The 21,079-nt window shown below is 39.1% G+C and overlaps 1 protein-coding gene across 1 annotated transcript; it reads left to right on the top strand.

The window, feature by feature from the left end:
• Positions 1-2,688: 2,688 nt before the first annotated feature.
• LOC115729327 (acetyl-CoA-benzylalcohol acetyltransferase-like) lies at positions 2,689-3,483 on the top strand. The gene has a single exon (XM_030659852.2). It carries the CDS (start codon positions 2,689-2,691, stop codon positions 3,481-3,483), a length of 795 nt encoding a protein of 264 aa, XP_030515712.2.
• The last annotated feature ends 17,596 nt before the right edge of the window (positions 3,484-21,079 follow it).

Below are 21,079 nucleotides of genomic sequence, written 5' to 3'. Positions count from 1 at the left end.
AACCCATATGAAAAACATAAAACTTACAAATACGAATAGAAGGATAGGATCATGATCCGTTTAGATACTTCTATTATCGCCCAAAATGCTCGATAAAAAAGGGTCATTAAAGGTATGTGACATTGGGCACTTTTAAGGTACATCCAGAATACCTCATGACTTTATGACATGTCTTGTATCAAATATGATAATTTTTTTTTTTGGGTCCAAATATGATAATTTTATAACATGACGTATTGTGGAAATTTTCGGCCAATTACTTGTTGCCACCCCAGGAAACATAATGTGCCTTCGGAGAACTCCAAGTGGTGTTGGACTCGTAGGATCGTGTTATATGAAGAATGGGGTCGTGGCAAAGTTTGTTGGCATGACAGGACCTCTCTAGATCCTCAAATCAACCCCATCAGTATTCTGAATGGGACAAAGCAGGGCGCCTTCAAATTAGTTATATTCATGCCAACAGCCAGGTTTTGATAATAGTGATGATAATGATAATTTGACAGTGATTGTCCATCTTGCAGGCACATAAATAAACAGATAAATAAAGCGAGGCATTTTCCTAAAGGTTGAAAGAGGGTTTTTAGCATAAATAAATATAGAGGGCAGTCATAATTTTTGGTAAGGTCATGCTGAATTCTTGCATGTTGAAGGTTTTGGTGTTTTTATTTTATCAAAGGAATAATGACACAATTTGTTCCTCTATCTTTGTCCAAAAATTAGAAGTTCCTTCTATATTTATTGATGTTAAAAGGCCTCTTTCAACAATTAAGAAAATGTCTTCTTGTACTTTTTTTTTTTGCTAATTAGCAAAATTGCTGACATGGATACTAGAATACAAGTATTTGCTACAATTTATTCACTAATGTTATATGACGCCAAACAAGTACCTATTAGACAATATAAATGAAAATAGAATTACGAGAGAGAGAGAGATGGGGTCCACTGTAGTTGCCGTAGCTCCAGCTCAAGTTCTAGCATCTAGCAACAGCGCAGACTCGAGTTCTAGCTTCCAGCAACCATGGATAATCAAGCTCAGGTTCGTGGATACCATAACAACTCGAGCTCGCAGCCATGGCCACTTAATTTGAGCTCACGACACCCATGGTCGCAAGATTTTTCGAGTCGCAAAGCTCGCAATGGTCATGTCCATTAGATCTTTTCTAGCCATGAAGCTCAAGGACTGGCCATGGCAACTTGAGATTCATGCCACGAAGCTCGAGGCCATGGTTGCTTCATCTCAGTTCTCAATCATGGTGGCTCAACTGGTAATTTTGTGAGTAGTTACGGAATCATAAGTTTTGTATTGTTGTGAATATTTTGTTGGTTTTCTTCACGTTAATCACTTTCTTTATTTTTTTTATCATATGAGGAATTTCACCGGCATCCTAATAAGGTATATCTTCCTTCCAATTTCCAAAAAAAAAAAAAAAATTCTTAACAGTACTGTTAAGGACAGTATAATTTCAACCATAAATCCACACACCATTACTGAATGTTTTGTATAAAGCACTCATTGATTGAGAGATCGTGTGGCCAGAAATAACCGACAAGACTGTTAAGATATCAGCTTTAAAAAAAAGAAAAGACCTGAACTAAATAATTTAACCGATTTCTTTGGCAAGTTGAAACGCACGGAAGGCACCGTCTCTGAGAGGGACGGTGCCCTTCGACAATCATTTATATTATTCAAGAGAACGTTAAAAAAGTTTTTGCTTCCGTCAGTGCACATTGTCACATCTAGACATGACATTATCGTTAGTCTTCGTTCTAGTCATGTCCATCGATGAAGAACAGTCTTGAAATTCTACAAGTGTACATCAATTTTTGTAAATTTAGGCTTGGTTTATTTTGCCAAAAATAATTTTTAGAGAAATATTTTTCGAATATTTTAGCATTCGATTCATGAAAAATAAACTATTCAAGAAAAATATTTTACACCAATAACAAAAATACGTTCAAAAGTGGAAAAAATGATTTCTTCTCAAAAAGAGGAAATCATTTTCCATCCTCTTTCTACACACCAATCACGTTCTCCTCCGCACACTCTTTTTAACTACTTTTATTTTTGCTTTATATTTTTTTTTCATTTTTATTTTCTTATTTCAGTAAAAGTCAGATTTTTAATGTTTTATTATATATTTTTCTTCTTCTTCGGCCGATCGCCGGCTGTGCAATGGTTGGCAATCGACCATAGGTGAGTTCAAAGCTCCAACATTTCTTGGTAAGTTTCTTTATTGTTAATTTACTCTATTAGAAAGGGTTTGAGACATCGAACTCTATACATAGGGTGATAATCACGAGTAGAAAAGCACAATAGTGAAGCCAACTTAGGAGAAAAAATGAAGATTGAAATAAAGAGCAAGAAGTTGATCAAACCCTCAGCTCCAACAGTCGAACACCTTCGCAAGCTTAAAATCTCTCTTATTGATCAGCTTCAGCCTCCAGTTTATGTTGGTGTAGTTTTCTTTTACTCATCTAAAAATGATGTACATGACCCTTCATTCGTGCCTTTTAGCGATGCTGTCCTCAGTCATTTGGCCACTCAACCTCATCAGATGGACCAGATGCCGCCTCTAGTGGTTGTCCAAATGACCACTTTCACTTGTGGCGGCATGGCGGTCGGCCTTGTGTGTCTCGCACCGGATTTCCGACATGCACACTATATCGTCCTTCATGAGCACGTGGGCGATGGCATGTCGCGCAAGCATTCACAAGGCGATCCATCCATGCTTCGACCTATCAGCTATTTTCCCGCCAAGAGACTTGCCTAAGCTCGAGCTTCCCGTCGGACTAATGATAGGTGCAAAATACGTCATTAAGATATTCGTGTTCGACAGCCAATCCATCATGAAGCTCAAAGCCGTGGCGAAATGGGGAGGGTTCGATTCCAAAAGGGAACCCTCACGCGTGGAACTAGTCACAGCGCTCGTGTCGATTGCTATCTTGGACGGTGCCAAGCTCAAAAATGGGCAATCCAAGCCGCTCCTAATTGCGCACATGGTGAACCTGCGTGGAAGGACAGATCTCCTGTCACACAAGAATCCCTGTGGCAATCTCTACACGGCGGTGCACTGGAAGTCCGCGGTCGAGGTGGAAAAGCCCGGGTTACATGGCTTGGTGGGTTTGATGCGAGACGTGATGACAACCTTGCTTGCCAAGTTAGCGAAAGTGATAGGCGAGGAGGATTTGGGCGAGATGGTGATGAACGCGGGGAGAGAGTTTCAGGAGGAACTGCGGCAAGGCGACGCCGACGTACTCCTGTTCACCAGCTGGTGTCGGTTTCCGCTGCACCGAGTTGATTTGGGTTGGGGTGAGCCTGAGTTTGTGAGTAGCTTATGCAGTCCGTTTGACTCGGTCACATTGATGGATCACAGGGAAGGCGATGATGATGGCGGAGTTGTGGCCCAGGTGAGCTTGACTGAAGACGACATGGATCTTTTCTGTAAACAACATGACATTTTACAAGATGCTTGCCATAAGTAGAAAGCTTGAATACGAATTGACTGCATAAATCTCGAAGGCATTGAAATGCACGATATTATCGCATAGTTGTCCATGTTAAGGATGTCTAGATATACTCTAGAGATATTTTGGATATTTCATTTGATTCCACTTGTTACTCAGGATTATGCATATATCTCCTTTCATATTGCATACCATTGATTGATCTTGATTGATTATATTTGATGTTTCTGTTTATTTTATTTTCTTAAATAGTGATCTCATAAGGCTTATAAATAGGCTTATGTAATCTTCATTATCATATATCGAAATATATGGACTTTCTCCAATTCTTAGCTTTCACTTGTTATCAGCGCCTTCATTCTTGAGGCAGCCTAGTGCACCGGGTGCGCATAGCACACGGGGCACCTTGCATCATCGTAGCAAAATAAATTGTACTCTTTAAGCCATTCTATCCAGTCAAACTCCAGTTTGGTCTATGTTTTTGTAGTTTCTCTCAAGTTTTTATGTATCAATTTATCTGAAATTGTACTTGCTAAGCCTTCCCGTTGAGTGAAACTCCGGTTGGATTTACGTTATATAATTATATTAGTATCTTCACATTATTTGTGCATGGATTTTCTGACTATTTGGATTTCTCCCGTTTGGAATCACTATAGGACCCTTTATCACTATTAAAAGCCGGAAAAGGAATTTCAATAAAAGATATTTTGTCGCGGAGAATTTCCGACGAAACATACTACTTAATAAAAAGCCAATTAAAAATTACAAAATAGGAAAAAGGAAAAAGAAATTTCTACTTACTGGTTATTGAATTGATAACACTTTAATTTTAGATAAAAGAATTGTGCCAATGATCAGGATTTATTTTCAAAAATGAAATGCCTAACTTGGTTTACCAAACAGATACAAAACATTATAGATAGCGACTCAATATTAACAAATAACTACCCATCTGAAAAAAAAAAAAAGGACATAAGTTGGGACATTACATCAACGCGTTTTACTTTGGCTCCCAGTGGTGTGGTGTGATTATTGCTTTGCTGGCCGAAAATGCACGCACTTAGAAGTCTGAGCCTAGAGGTGACAGGGTGGGTTGATTCCCACTTTGAAACATAGAATCGGATTGGGCAGGGTCGTTTCCCAATTTATAGAATTGCTTGGAACTGTTTTTCATTTTATTTCTTCTATTTCCTACAAGTGGGAGTTTCCCGACTTAAAAGGAAAAAAAAGTAATTTACTAATTTGGATTTGCTTCGGCATAAAAACTAAATGGAAACTACGAAATCTTGGCTAGTTTGTCGATCTGGTTCCTTATGTGGAACTAGATATTCAACTAGCCCCTCGGGAATCACCCAAACCGACCGGTTTGGTCCGGTATTCGGGTTGGACCATAACCGATGTGCACCCCTAGTTTGAACAATCCATATAAAAATAAATCATACAAATGTTGAGAAAAACCATAATTGATTTTGAAGTTGACTAAACGATATATATTCTCCAATATCTGATTTAATACATTTAAATACTTGTTTTGTAGATTGTCCTTATGTACATTCAATTGTTAAGGAATAGTTTCACATGATTAAATTTGGTAGATGAGGCTCAGACACTATCTTAAGAAGCTCGGACGCAGCCGTAAAGCACAAGCTCTAAGGGAGTATTCTCGGATGCAACGATCGGATCATTATAAGATATTTTCGGGATAATATATATGACATATTATATTGTCGCAAAGGCAATCAAATCAAGCTGGATTTGTTCTTGAGGATCATCAATCACGTAGATTATTGAATATCTATCAAAGACTTAGATTAAGGAAGAAGGGAATGACTTACCAAGTAGAGTACTCTATCTTTGGAAACCACGATCACGATTGTATGGACAATCTGATTAAATGAGAGATTCTAATTTTGGTAATCTCAACGGTTATAAAATTCTCGTCCAAATGGTAAGTTTGGAGAGTGGTCCTTGGAAGACCTTGCAATAGCTAGTTTAAAGGTGGACGAGTATAAAAGGAGGCCTCAAGACTAAAGAGAAAACGAGAGTCCAGAACCTATAATTCCAAAGTTCAATAAAGCTTCAACGTCTTTCATATATTCTTCATTCAAACACTGTAATACTTAGAGGTTCTCATCTAAGTGAGTGAGTGTTAGATGGTAGGTCCATTGATTCGAGAATTATCACTGAATTGTAATTTTTGAGCTGTTCACTAGTGAAATCCAGCTGATTGGTTGTCAACGTGAAATAAATAAATGTAGGCTTGTTTGTTTACTTGTGATAGTGGAATTGTGCACAGATAGACTCCAAAGTCATCTCAAAACTTGTCCTTGATCAAGATTCATAACTGAACTCTGTAGCTTGTTTGTTTTAATTCTGCGATATTTTTTAACAAGTTTTTATGATCACCTATTCACCCCCCTCTAGTTGATAACGTTAGCAACAACAGCAAATACGGCAAGGCATGGGGAGCATGTGCCAAAAATGAGAAGGTCTTTAGGCCTAATTTTGGACTTAATTCAGCCCATCAAAGTTAATTAATTAAAAGGGCTTTTACTTAAAGCTTTATTAATAGGAAAATGCACAGAATTAAGACCAGAAAGAGCAGACAAGCTCACAAAGGACGCCATAGGCCAGCCGAGCCCATTCAATGGGCTGGACGGCCACATAGAAACTAAATTGAAAAGAAATCTTTTCTTTATGGACCAAATTGCAAATATCACAAACTTGTGAAGCTATTTCGTAAACAACTAAAAATAGCGCGAAACCTAGGAAAGTCTATTTAAGCTCAATTAAGCCTCATAATTTAAGGTCGGCGATTATCATTTAGAATACAAGTTGAGAAACCGCAGGCCAAACTCGAGGGTACGACTCCCCTCCGCGGCTCCCCGCACTCGCGCGGTTGACTGCCTATCGACCGGAATCTGCCGCTGCCTTGCCTCGACAAGCCAGCCTCTACACATCCACCATCCTGCTCCAACCGAGACGCACGGGAGATATTCATCGTTGGGCGTTCACAAAGACCCGGCTTGCTTTCTTCTCTGCATTATCACACGAAGCAAAGAAGGGAAGTAGTCGCTGTGATTAAAATAATCAAGTGAAGACAAAGGGGAGTCCACTCCAACGCCAAAAAGATCTGCCGCAGAGTTCCTCGGCCAACGACTTCACTGCAGCAAGTCCATTCCAAGCCATACAGCCGTGAGGTCCTCATCATCACCACCGAGTTGTGGCATCCTATTCCTAACGAGAGCCCTCCCGCGAGCCTTGCTTGACGAACCGAGAGCACCACCGAATCGTGAGCCCTGTAACTGATCGAACCACCAAGCGAACCGCTGCGGACAGTCGCCACCGTCGACCAAGACCAGCCGCGAGTCTCCTACCGTTCCTGAATGGCCGCTGCCAGTTGGTCCGATCCCAATCCATTATGATCAAACGGGAACAGAATATTTGTGCAATATTTGGAATAGGTAATTTTGGTTATCCGATCGATTTTCTAGATAATGTTATCTATTTTGAACATATTTAAAATCTTAGGCATATTTTCATAGATTTAGAAAACTGATCCAGGTTAGGGTGTTTCCGTATCGACACCATGCACAAGTCGGAGGCCGGATCTCGACCATGAGATAAGGTTATCGATAGCATGGGAAATGGAACAGTCCGACAATTTGGATTAGATATTTTCTCAAAAGTCATGCATTATCTTTTGCATATTCTAATTGCATATTATCTTGATTTGTTTCCTCAACTTAAAAATCTCAAAAAGATCATCTAGATGAGATTGCATTAGTAAAATAAGATTTCTAGGAAATCTTGCCAAATATATTAAGATTTCATTTTTAATAATTTGCATATAAAATAGGATTGCATCCGCATATTGATCGGATTTGCATTCTTGAAACATTTTGATTTAGGGATAAGATTTTCTAAATAATATTAGGATTTAATTCAAATTATTTCCTAAACGATTTAGGATAATCTTCATTTAGGGCATTTTCAATTACATTAATTAGTAATTTTGAAATTCATTGAAAACAGCAAACATATGTTGTCTATGTGCATATCATATAGCCTAAGTTATTTTATGTCATGCATATAGTCATTTCACTTCATATGCATGTCACATAGTTTAGATTGCATGCTTTCCATGACATATAGTTTGCCATCTATAATCATGTCAAGGTTCATTCATTTCATATGCATGTTTAGGTTAATTTATCTAGTTTACAGGTTTAACTCATTCAGCCTAAAGTTGCGTGTCATTTAGGTTAAATCCATATCATTTTGCATGCAAATAATTGCATGTCATTCTAGTTAAATTATTTTGCATGTCATTAGAGTTAGGTCATTTAAATAAATGTCTTACATGCCATGTCATTTTTGTGTAAGTGCATAGTTGCATTTCATGCATTTGCATTCATCACTTAAATAAGTTAAAACCCTAAAAAAAACATTGCATTAGACTATGTCTTGCGTTTCGGAAGAAAAATGCTAGGGTTTAGGCTACAACGTCCAAATACATTCCATTTCTTCCTAATCTCGCAATTTATCTAATGCTTTCATTATTCGATGTTTTAATAATGTTTGTGCACCTGTATGGTCACCTCACATGTTGAGACTTTAGATTAAAATTAATCAAGCTTCCTGATTAAATGTTTTTTTTAAAATGAAAAAGGCACCAAAAGTGTGTTAATAGAAATATTAGCGTATCAAGTCCCCTAACTCATTAATCTCTAGTTCATAGAACTAAAGTATTTCTCTCGATGTCTAATCAACCTACCATACTCCAAATTTATATTATTTGCATGTTAAGAATTAAAGCCTAAGTTGCAATTTGGTATGAGCTTGTGAGAGCTCAAGCAAAGTTAATAACTTACTAATACATTATCCTAAGAAATTTTAGTTCGTGACAATTGATTAAGAGGTTCATAGCATAAATGGATCACGACAATGAGTTGCAATGTTCTGCAAATCACCATATGATGTTTGTTGGGGGAAACTTTGATCAACAATCTTTGTTGTTGCTATGATATCAATTTGACGGGGATAATTGTGAAGGTGAAACTCAAAATTTACACGATCGAAGAGACGAGGAGACACATCTATTATAATATTTTTTCTCTCACATTCAAAAAATTCAAAGCAATACTTGCTTATACAGAAACATTTTCTATGTTATATGTCTACTTTGGCTGAATTGCCTCACTCCCTAAAGCTCACCTTTTGTAGCTTCCTCTATTCCGAAGCTCTCCCTATTGGACGATTTCCTCAAGCTCACACCTTTGTTCTCGGCCTCTCTGGTTGCATGTGGCTTTCCTTGAAGCTCACCTTGCTATGGTGGTTTGAGGCCTTCTTTGAGACACTTTTGGCCTGATTTCAAATGCTTCAGCATTTGCCTTTATATAGGATTGTTACACGACTCTTGACCTTACTCTTAAATGACTTATAGATGTATCTAGCATTCCAAAGAGATAGATTCCTAGAAACATAAACAGACATGATGCATTTACAAAGCATTAGTTAGACATAGAAATACGAACAGACTCTTGAAAACGAAAAGACTCTTAATTATTGCACTAGTCTTGGAAGCCAAATAGACAATCAACATCAATTATCAACATTGACAACTTCAACCTTGAATAAACAACTTGTCTGCACAATCAACGGCTTCCGCATAGTGGATTTGGTTTAATTTCTAATACTTCCTCTTAAACCAAGTTCTCTTTTATCAATCATTTCAAGTAGGTTTTTGAACTTCCATCTTCACATGAGAAACTTTACAAAGCCTTATAGTGCGCAACCTAGCTCAGATGCCAATTTGTTGAGGGGAAACTTTGATCGACAATCTTTGGAGTTGCTCTAATACCAATTTGATGTGGGCTAATTTTGAATGTGAAAACTCAGAATTGCCACTACTCAAGAGAAGAGAAGGAAACACTTCTATTACAACATTTTTTTTTTGTTTCACACTCAAAAACATTCAAAGAAATACTTGCTTATACAGAGACATTATCTATGTTCTATGTCTACTTTGGCTGAATTACCTCACTTCTTGAAGCTCACCTTTTGTTGCTTCCTCTATTCTGAAGCTCTCATTGTTGGAGGCTTTCCTAAGATCACAGCTTTGCTCTCAGCCTCTCTAGTTGTGTGTGACTTTCCTTGAAGTTCACCTTTGCTATGGTAGCTTGAGGCCTTCTCTAGTCCAAGGCACTTTTGGCTCAAGGTTCTTTTTGCCTGACTTCAAATGATTCACCAATTGCCTTTATATAAGCTTGTTACATGACTCTTGACCTTGCTCTTAAATGGATTATAAATGTATCTTATATTTCAAGGAGATAGACTTCTAGAAACACGAATAGTCATAATGCATTTACAAAGCATTATCAAGACATAGAAGTACGAACAGACTCCTGGAAATAGCACTAGAATAAAGACTGTTAATTATTGCATCACTCTTGGCAGCCAAATAGACAATCGACATCAGTTATCAACATCAACAACTTCAACCTTGAATCAACAACTTGTCCACATAATTGGTAGCTTCCTCGAAGTTTATTTAGTTTAATTTCTAACACTCCTCCTTAAACTAAATTCTCTTTCACCAATCATTCCAAGTAGGCTTTTGAACTTTTGTCTTCTCATGAGAAACTTTACAAAGTAGAGAGCACAACTTGGCTCTGATGCCAATCCGTTGGGAGGAAATTTGATCAGCAATTTTTGGAGTTGCTCTAATTCCAATTTGATGGGGATAATTTTGAAGGTGAAAACTAAGAATTCACATGAATCTAGAGAAGAGAAGGAGACACATCTATTACATTATTTTTTTCTCTCACACTTATACAGAAACATACTCTCTATGCTATGTCTACTTTCGCTGAATTGCCTCACTCCTTGAAGCTCATCTTTTGTGGCTTGATCTATTCTAAGGCTCTCACTATTGGAGGCTTTCTTGAGCTCACACCTTTGCTCTCAGCGTCTCTAGCTACGTGTGGCTTTCCTTGAAGTTCACCCTTGCTATGGTGGCTTGATGCCTTCTCTATTTTGAGGCACTTTTGGCCTAAGGTTTTATTTTCCTGACTTCAAATGATTCACTAATTGACTTTATTTAGGCTTGTTACATGATTGTTGATTTTACTCTTAAATGAATTATAAATGTATCTAGCATTCCAAGAAGATAGATTCCTAGAAACACGAATAGTCACGATGGGTTTACAAAGCATTAACTAGATATAGAATTACAAACAGACTCTTGAAAACAACACTATAATAAAGACTCTTAATTATTGCACCATTCTTCGATGCTGAATAGACAATCAATATCAATTATCGCCATCAACAACTTCAACCTTGAATTGATAACTTGTCCGCACAATCGACAACTTCCTCGAAGTGGATTTGGTTTAATTTCTAGCACTTTCCTTAAACAATTTTTTTTTTCATCAATCATTCCAAGCAGACTTTTGAACTTTTATCTTTACATGAGAATTTACAAAGCCTGTAGAGTGCGCAACCTGGCTATGATGCCAAATTATTGTAGGAAACTTTGATTGACAATCTTTGGAGTTGCTCTACCAATTTGAAGGTGAAAAATCATAATTCACGCAACTTAAGAGAAAAGAAGGAGACATATATATTAAAATATTTTTTCTCTAGCTAAAAAACATTCAAAGCGATACTTGCTTATACAGAGACATAATCTTTGTTACATGTCTACTTTGGCTGAATTTCCTCACTTTTTAAGGCTTCCTCAATTCTGAAGCTCTCACTATTGGATCCTTTTTGTAATATTTGGCCCTTTTTGACCAGGTCAACCAAGGTGGTAGACCCACCATTAAAAAAAAAAAAAAGAGAAAAAGAAAAGGTTAAAGAGGGCAGTCAGCCACCCTTTTAAGCTACACGAGCAGAATAGAAAAAAAAAGGAAAGGAAGAAAAGAAGATAAAGGGAAAGGAGAGAGGAGAAAGGGAAAAAGAAAGAAAAGAAGTCACGTGCGCGCGCCACCCGCCACGAACTTCTCGCCGAATTCATTCCACTACGTGTCGCAACTCTAGGTAAGGGCTCGCACCTCTCTTCCCTCTTATTGAAGTGATTTTTCGGATTTAGGGCAAAATTCGGATTTTTGGGGAAACTGAGCTGCTGTGTATGATCTCATGGGCGATTGGCTGCGTTTTTGCTTGAAAAAGAAACTTTAGGATGTTAGGGACCCGTAGGATTCGACGGATCTTAATTTGACACTACGGTTTGCCCGGAACAAGGTTTTCAATTCTGATGTGCTACAGTACAGTGCGAACAGTAAACTTCGAGGCATGATTTCGTTAGTTTCCAGTTATCGGCTGAGGTTGGCTATGTTGAGACTTTTGTAGTACGTTGAATAAGCTTCGCGTGGACAGTAAGATGGCTTGAAACGGAGTTCGATGGAGGAAGTTATGGCCTTAACGGTTTTGGTGCGCGAGCTGACTGTAGCAGACAGCATTGATTTTCTGTTAGGGATATGTTTCCGTTGACGCGTAGTCGTTGTTTTGTCGCTAATAAGTGTAGTTTAGCTAAGTTGTGCATTAGGATGACTTGTTACTCAATTTGATCCGTTTTTCTATATATTGGATAGGATTCGAATGAGTCGGTTCGAGTGACCAACGTAGTTGGATTTTGGCTTTATCAGGTGAGTAGTACTTTTCTTCTTTGAGTTTGTAAACTCATGTTTCGAGACTGAAAAAGAAAAGAAAAGAATACTAGATATGTTATGAAATAAGAAAAGAGCATATTTCTTGCATAATTGGATCGAACCTTTACTACCTTTTGTCGTTGACTGACAAAGCTTTGAAAGGTATTGTTTGTAGTAGTTTTGGAAAGAAAATCATTCGAAATGCCCTGAATAAATGTTTTGCGAAGGGAATATCTGAAAGCTATATACGGTTTATGAAATGCATTTTGTCGATAAATGCTATTGTGGAGTTTGTCTGAGCTGTTATGAGATGGTTTTGATTTTAGTTGGATTATTGGAGGTTGTGCTTTATGTGCCATGCTCATATCACTATGTTAAGAACCCATTGAGTGGGAGAGGTATGCATACTATCGGGACGTCCTTCCGGGCCGCACCACCGGCTGATATAGGTGGTAGACCTAGCCAAGAGGGGTAAACTTGGCCGCCTTTGTCACGGCGCTAAATGTGACCATAGTCCGATATAGAGCATTCTAGTAGTCGATGGAGTGGATCATTGTCTTTTGTTTTGATTGAGATTAATCGGTGGATAGACCATTGATACTTGATTTGGGATTACTCAATGGATTGACCATTGATTGTTGATATATGATTGTAAGTTATTAGTGTTGTTAACGTTATATGTAAAATGATTTGCTGGAAGTATATTATTCTTATAAAGGTGCATAGTGATTGTTCGATCCGCTTAGAAGAAATGTATTACTCATCGAGCCGTGTTAGCTTACTCCTTTCATCTTACTTGTTTTTCAGGTTCTTCAGTGTTGCACCAGTAGGAGAGCGCTTTGTTAGTAGGGGGGATTTTTGATAGGGAATTTTTTTTTTGTATAAGTTGTATGTATAGCTGATGAGCTTCTAAAATCTTTGTTGGCTACGCGTATCTTTTTGTTGGTTCATAGAAGGCTCACTTACTATAACCGAATGACCTTTTTATATATATCCGAACGTACGTGTGTATATATATATATCGTGGTAAACAGGTTAGATTTTGAGGCTGCATCCTTTGAGGTAAAGGATGGCCGTGTCATTACCCTATTCTCGTAGGAATTGGGGTGTGACATTTGTTGGTATCAGAGCATAGGTTTTGATCTTTATGGGTATATATGGGACGTTGTGAGATAGTATAATAGATTTTGTTCCATTAGGCTATGAGATACTAAGGTATACTCTTGCTCTTGGATCGGGCAATTATGAGCTCCGACTCGGATCCACCGCTCGTCTCTCTTAGAGATAGGGGCAAGAGAGCTATGGACTTCGATTCAAGAGGTGTGCCTAGAGGCTTTAGAGGCAGGCTTTCTACGGGACGACAGGATGATACAAGGGCATCTTCACAAGAGACAATGGAACAAAGCCAACAGCAAAGGACCCAAAATGATGTATCCGGAGTTATTGCACCTAGGAGTGATCGAGGTTACACCTTTGCCCAATTCAGAAAAGCGAAACCACCAACGTATGATGGAAAAACAGATCCTCTATTGGCTGAACGTTGGATCGGGAAGATAGAGGGAATCTTTAGAGTTGAAGAGGTTCCCGAGGAGAAGAAGGTTGATTTTGCCACTCAATATCTAGAAGGCGAAGCTGAATATTGGTGGGAAGGCACCGCAACCGCTCTTGGAGGCAAGGATGCAACTATTTCCTGGAAGGACTTTGTTGAGGCGTTTGATGCTCAATTCTTTCCGAAGTCATTCCAGGCGAAGATGAGGAGTGATTTCGTTCACATATCTCAAGGTGATTCTACAGTATTAGAGTATGCAGGCCGCTTCAATCGGTTGAGCAGATTTGCGGAGCAATTTGTTGCTAGTGAGGAGGATAAGGCTGACCATTTTTAGAGAGGGCTCCGACCCGAGATTCGTTTCACACTTATGCCTCTTGCACTCACAACTTACAAAGATGTACTGGAACGTGCAATGAGGGTTGAACAAGGTGCTTTGGAATGCGGGATACAAGGCGGTTCTCAACCTAAGAGGCCCAAATTCACTAATTCTCAAGAAAGTTATACAAGTGGCAGCATAAAGCGAAGAGGTATTCATCGACCAGGAAAGGGTAAAAACATCACTATTCAAGGCCCTTGCACTACATGCGGAAAGCATCATAGTGGTCAGTGCTATTGGAAGACAGGAGTTTGCTTCCTATGTGGCAAGATGGGACATTTGCGGCAAAATTGTCCTATGCAAAGGGATACTTTAGTGGATAGCCGATCGTGTTTCATATGTGGACAACCTGGACATTTGGCTCGTGCTTGTCCTATACGTAAGGATACGCCCTCGATTGGTAGGCCCCAGGATAATCAGCAAAGGCAAAGGACGATTGGGAAAGTTTTTGCTATGACTAAAGATGATGCTGCGGCATCTAACAAAGTAGTTGCTGGTAATATTTCTATTGCCTCTCGATATGCTTATGCATTATTTGATCCTGGTGCTACTCATTCTTTTATTTCGGCTGAATTTGCAAATAAAATTGATATCCCGCCCGAGCCTCTTGTTTGTGAATTGCGTGTTGATACTCCTACTGGAGATTTCTTGATTGCGGATCGTATGTTCAAGAGATGTATGCTCCAAATTGATAATGTTGAAATGCCTGTGGATCTGGTGGTGTTAAATATAAGAGATTTCGATGTTATTCTTGGGATGGACCGGTTGTCGACTTATCATGCTACTGTTGATTGCTACTCCAAGAGAGTTGTCTTTCGACTTCCAAATCAGCCAGAATTCTCTTTTTCGGGAAGTTGTAAAAGTTCTTTTTCAAGGTTGATTTCAACCTTGCAAGCGAGGAAATTATTGAGGAAGGGTTGTTGTGGCTACCTGGCATATGTAAAAGACACTAGTAAGGAAGTTGTGAAGCTAGAAGATGTTCCAATTGTTAGAGAATTTTCAGATGTGTTCCCTGATGATTTAACCGGTTTACCTCTTGATAGAGAGATTGAATTTTGCATTGAATTGCTGCCTGGTACTACACCTATCTCTAAGGCTCCTTATCGGATGGCACCCGCTGAACTAAAAGAGTTGAAGACGCAGCTACAGGAGCTTTTGGATAAGGGTTTCATTAGACCCAGTACCTCACCTTGGGGAGCTCCTGTTCTATTTGTGAAGAAGAAGGATGGTAGTATGCGGCTTTGCATAGACTACCGAGAACTTAATAAGGTAACGGTCAAGAATAAATATCCTTTGCCTCGGATTGACGATCTATTTGATCAGCTTCAAGGAGCTCGGGTGTTTTCTAAGATTGATCTTCGTTACGGGTATCATCGGCTAAAAATAAAAGCAGATGATGTGCCTAAAACGGCTTTGAGAACAAGGTATGGCCACTATGAGTTTTTTGTTATGCCTTTTGGATTGACAAATGCACCAGCTGCTTTCATGGATTTGATGAACAGGGTGTTCGGGCAATACCTTGACATATTTATTGTAGTATTCATTGATGATATTCTGGTGTATTCGAGGAATTTGGAGGAACACGAGCAACACTTGAGGATTGTTCTGCAGACCTTGCGTGAGAAAAAGTTATATGCTAAATTCAGTAAATGCGACTTTTGGCTTGATCATATAGAGTTCTTAGGCCATGTGATCTCGAAAGAAGGTATCTCCGTCGATCCAAAGAAAGTTGAAGCGGTTGTTCGGTGGAGTCGTCCTACAAGTGTTATCGAAGTGAGAAGTTTTCTTGGGTTAGCTGGTTATTACGGACGATTTGTGGAGGGGTTTTCCAAAATGGCTAGTCCACTTACTCGCCTAACTCGGAAGGGCGTCAAGTTCGTATGGTCAGATCGGTGTGAGAGTAGTTTCCAAGAATTGAAGAGGCGGTTAGTGACAGCTCCTATATTGACCTTGCCTTCGAGAATTGATGGCTTCACCATCTATTGTGATGCGTCTAAAGAACGTTTAGGTTGCGTTCTTATGCAAGATGGTAAAGTTATCGCTTATGCCTCTAGACAGTTAAAAGCACATGAGAAGAACTATCCCACTCATGATTTGGAGTTAGCGGCTGTTGTGTTTGCCTTGAAAATATGACGTCACTATTTATATGGTGAAAAATGCGAAGTTTTTACAGATCACAAAAGCTTGAAGTATATCTTTACTCAAAAAGAGTTGAATATGAGGCAGAGGAGGTGGTTAGAGCTTTTGAAAGATTATGACCTGTCCATCAATTACCATCCGGGTAAGGCTAATGTAGTAGCTGATGCTTTGAGTCGTAAACCTTCGGGGAACATGGCAGTATTACTCACTTCGCAATAGCCTATTCTCGAGGATATGAGGAAACTAGAATTGGAGGTGTTGGTGCATCAACTTGGTGCTCGGTTGGCTAATCTTCAAGTGCAGTCAACGTTGATTGATATAATCAAGGCTAAACAGAATGATGATCCTCGGTTGGGGAAAATCAGAGAAGGCGTAGAAGCTGGGGGACAACCAGATTTTAGTATTCATGTGGATGGATCATTGAGATTCCGTGGTCGGCTATGTGTTCCCGATGATGCGGGATTAAAAAAAGAGATGTTGCGGGAGGCTCACACTACTAAATACTCGATTCATCCAGGAAGCACTAAGATGTATAGAGATTTGAGAGAAAATTATTGGTGGGTCAATATGAAGAAAGATATTGTCAAATTTGTCGACCAGTGTCTTGTTTGCCGCCAGGTAAAGATTGAACATCAGAAACCAGGTGGTCAACTACAGCCACTCGAGATACCTAAATGGAAATGGGAGCATATCACCATGGACTTCATTGTTGGTTTACCGAGGACGCCTAGTGGTAAGAATGCTATATGGGTAATTGTCGATCGATTGACTAAGTCGGCCCACTTCTTGTCATATCGATTGGGCCTTTCAATGGAAGACATGGCGAAGCGGTACATGAATGAAATAGTCAAGCTGCATGGGGTTCCGATAAGCATTGTTTCCGACAGAGATCCTAGGTTTGTATCCAACTTTTGGAAAAGTCTTCAAAGAGCTTTAGGTACTAGACTCAACTTCAGTACAGCATTTCATCCGCAGACGGACGGTCGATCAGAGAGAACCATTCAGACTTTAGAGGATATGCTGAGAGCATGTGCTATTGATTTTGGCGGATCTTGGGACGAGCACCCCCATTTGGCGGAATTCTCTTATAATAACAGCTACCATTCCAGCATCAAAATGGCCCCTTTTGAAGCTTTATATGGTCGAAAGTGCAGGACACCGGTTTGTTGGGACGATGTTGGTGAGAAAAGACTAACCGGTCCCGAGTTTATACAGCAATCAGAAGAGAAAGTCGGACTTGTTCGAGAGCGTTTGAGGATAGCACAAAGCCGCGAGAAAAGTTATGCAGACCTCAAACGGCGTAAGTTAGAATTCGATGTGGGCGATCATGTATTTCTGAAGGTCTCTCCTATGCGGGGCGTTATGAGATTTGGCACGCGCGGCAAGCTGAGTCCTAGATATGTGGGACCGTTCTTGATATTGGAGAAGATTGGTGAGCTTGCTTATAGATTGGCATTGCCGCCGGCACTATCTGGAGTGCATGACGTGTTTCATGTATCTCTATTGCGCAAATATGTGCCAAGTCCCGATCATATATTGGATTATACTCCTTTGAGGTTAAGGGAAGATTTAACATATGAAGAGCAGCCTTTACGCATCGTGGACGGGAAGGATCAAGTGTTACGGCGTCGTACGATCCCTTATGTAAAAATTCAATGGCAAAATCACACGGAGAGGGAGGCCACTTGGGAGCTCGAGGAGGAGACAAGACGCAAGTATCCTCATTTATTCGAAAATTGAGGTAAGTTCAGTTATCCAAATTTCGAGGACGAAATTTTTTTTTAAGGAAGGTAGAATGTAATATTTGGCCCTTTTTGACCAGGTCAACCAAGGTGGTAGACCCACCATTAAAAAAAAAAAAGAGAGAAAAAGAAAAGGTTAAAGAGGGCAGTCAGCCACCCTTTTAAGCTACACGAGCAGAATAGAAAAAAAAAGGAAAGGAAGAAAAGAAGAGAAAGGGAAAGGAGAGAGGAGAAAGGGAAAAAGAAAGAAAAGAAGTCACGTGCGCGCGCCACCCGCCACGAACTTCTCGCCGAATTCATTCCACTACGTGTCGCAGCTCTAGGTAAGGGCTCGCACCTCTCTTCCCTCTTATTGAAGTGATTTTTCGGATTTAGGGCAAAATTCGGATTTTTGGGGAAACTGAGCTGCTGTGTATGATCTCATGGGCGATTGACTGCGTTTTTGCTTGAAAAAGAAACTTTAGGATGTTAGGGACCCGTAGGATTCGACGGATCTTAATTTGACACTACGGTTTGCCCGGAACAAGGTTTTCAATTCTGATGTGCTACAGTACAGCGCGAACAGTAAACTTCGAGGCATGATTTCGTTAGTTTCCAGTTATCGGCTGAGGTTGGCTATGTTGAGACTTTTGTAGTACGTTGAATAAGCTTCGCGTGGACAGTAAGATGGCTTGAAACGGAGTTCGATGGAGGAAGTTATGGCCTTAACGGTTTTGGTGCGCGAGCTGACTGTAGCAGACAGCATTGATTTTCTGTTAGGGATATGTTTCCGTTGACGCGTAGTCGTTGTTTTGTCGCTAATAAGTGTAGTTTAGCTAAGTTGTGCATTAGGATGACTTGTTACTCAATTTGATCCGTTTTTCTATATATTGGATAGGATTCGAATGAGTCGGTTCGAGTGACCAACGTAGTTGGATTTTGGCTTTATCGGGTGAGTAGTACTTTTCTTCTTTGAGTTTGTAAACTCATGTTTCGAGACTGAAAAAGAAAAGAAAAGAATACTAGATATGTTATGAAATAAGAAAAGAGCATATTTCTTGCATAATTGGATCGAACCTTTACTACCTTTTGTCGTTGATCGACAAAGCTTTGAAAGGTATTGTTTGTAGTAGTTTTGGAAAGAAAATCATTCGAAATGCCCTGAATAAATGTTTTGCGAAGGGAATATCTGAAAGCTATATACGGTTTATGAAATGCATTTTGTCGATAAATGCTATTGTGGAGTTTGTCTGAGCTGTTATGAGATGGTTTTGATTTTAGTTGGATTATTGGAGGTTGTGCTTTATGTGCCATGCTCATATCACTATGTTAAGAACCCATTGAGTGGGAGAGGTATGCATACTATCGGGACGTCCTTCCGGGCCGCACCACCGGCTGATATAGGTGGTAGACCTAGCCAAGAGGGGTAAACTTGGCCGCCTTTGTCACGGCGCTAAATGTGACCATAGTCTGATATAGAGCATTCTAGTAGTCGATGGAGTGGATCATTGTCTTTTGTTTTGATTGAGATTAATCGGTGGATAGACCATTGATACTTGATTTGGGATTACTCAATGGATTGACCATTGATTGTTGATATATGATTGTAAGTTATTAGTGTTGTTAACGTTATATGTAAAATGATTTGCTGGAAGTATATTATTCTTATAAAGGTGCATAGTGATTGTTCGATCCGCTTAGAAGAAATGTATTACTCATCGAGCCGTGTTAGCTTACTCCTTTCATCTTACTTGTTTTTCAGGTTCTTCAGTGTTGCACAAGTAGGAGAGCGCTTTGTTAGTAGGGGGGATTTTTGATAGGGAATTTTTTTTTTGTATAAGTTGTATGTATAGCTGATGAGCTTCTAAAATCTTTGTTGGCTACGCGTATCTTTTTGTTGGTTCATAGAAGGCTCTGTTACTATAACCGAATGACCTTTTTATATATATCCGAACGTACGTGTGTATATATATATATCAGGGTAAACAGGTTACATTTTGAGGCTGCATCCTTTGAGGTAAAGGATGGCCGTGTCATTACCCTATTCTCGTAGGAATTGGGGTGTGACACTTTTTGAAGCTCACACCTTTGCTATTAGCCTCTCTAGTTGCATGTGGCTTCCTTGAACCTCCCCTTTACTATGGTCGCTTGAGGCCTTCTCTGGCTTGACACACTTTTGGCCTGAGGCTCTTTTTGCCTTACTTTAAATGATTCACCAATTGCCTCTATAAAGGCTTGTTACATGACTATTGATTTTACTCTTGAGCGATTTATAAATCTATATAACATTCTAAGGAGATAGATTCTTAGAAACATGAACAGTCATGATGCATTTACAAAAGCATTAACTAGATATAGAAATACGAATAGACTCTTGAAAATGACATTACAATAAATACTCTTAATTATTGTATAGTCTTGGAAGCCGAATAGACAATCGATGTCAATTATTGACATTGACAACTTAAACCTTGAATTGACAATTTGCTCAACACAATCGGCAGCTTCCTCAAAGTGAATTTACTTTAATTTCTAACAATGATCCTCTCACCAAGGTCTCTTTTTTCACTAGTGAACTATACAATCTTCCTTCTCCTTCGTATTTTGGTGACTCTTTCTTCTCTTTCTCGGTTCATATTGCTTTACTTGACTATAAAATTTTGTTTCAAATCCAACTAGGTAAACCCCCACTCTTCTACTCAAGATATTTATTTTTATCTAACTTAGACAGAATTTTGTAGCTCAAAAAAGTGTTGCTTTGGCTTCTCGTGTAAAAGATTGATCTTATCAAATTTGAACAAATGATGATTCTTTACATGTGGCTTTGAAGTTTTTTTCTGCCTCAGTCTTTCATATATTTCAAAATAGATATAGAAAAAGGAAGATCCAGTATGGGTAGGGTATTTGGAGTTTCGATAGTTAGTGGTTCCAATTCTTGAAATCTAGAACCTAAGCCTGTAGGCTTTTGGAATCACCCTGGAATCTGGAACTTGTCAGCTCCACAGGTTACAGAGTACTATGTACTACTATGCATTATTTTCAATTTCTTATCTAATAAAATTTAGGTCAATTTTGGTTATTAACACTTTGAACATTCAAGATAACACATAAATGGCTCACATGCATATTCTATTCTGATAGTAACATAATTCTAAAACAGGAATAACAGTAA

Source organism: Rhodamnia argentea, chromosome 5 (assembly GCF_020921035.1).
Source record: "Rhodamnia argentea isolate NSW1041297 chromosome 5, ASM2092103v1, whole genome shotgun sequence".
Taxonomy (NCBI): Eukaryota; Viridiplantae; Streptophyta; class Magnoliopsida; order Myrtales; family Myrtaceae; genus Rhodamnia; species Rhodamnia argentea.
This window is presented reverse-complemented; position numbering and strand designations above follow the sequence as displayed.

Coding starts and splice junctions, on each gene's coding strand:
- LOC115729327 (XM_030659852.2), top strand. CDS start 2,689: ATGGCATGTCGCGCAAGCATTCACAAGGCGATCCATCCATGCTTCGAC.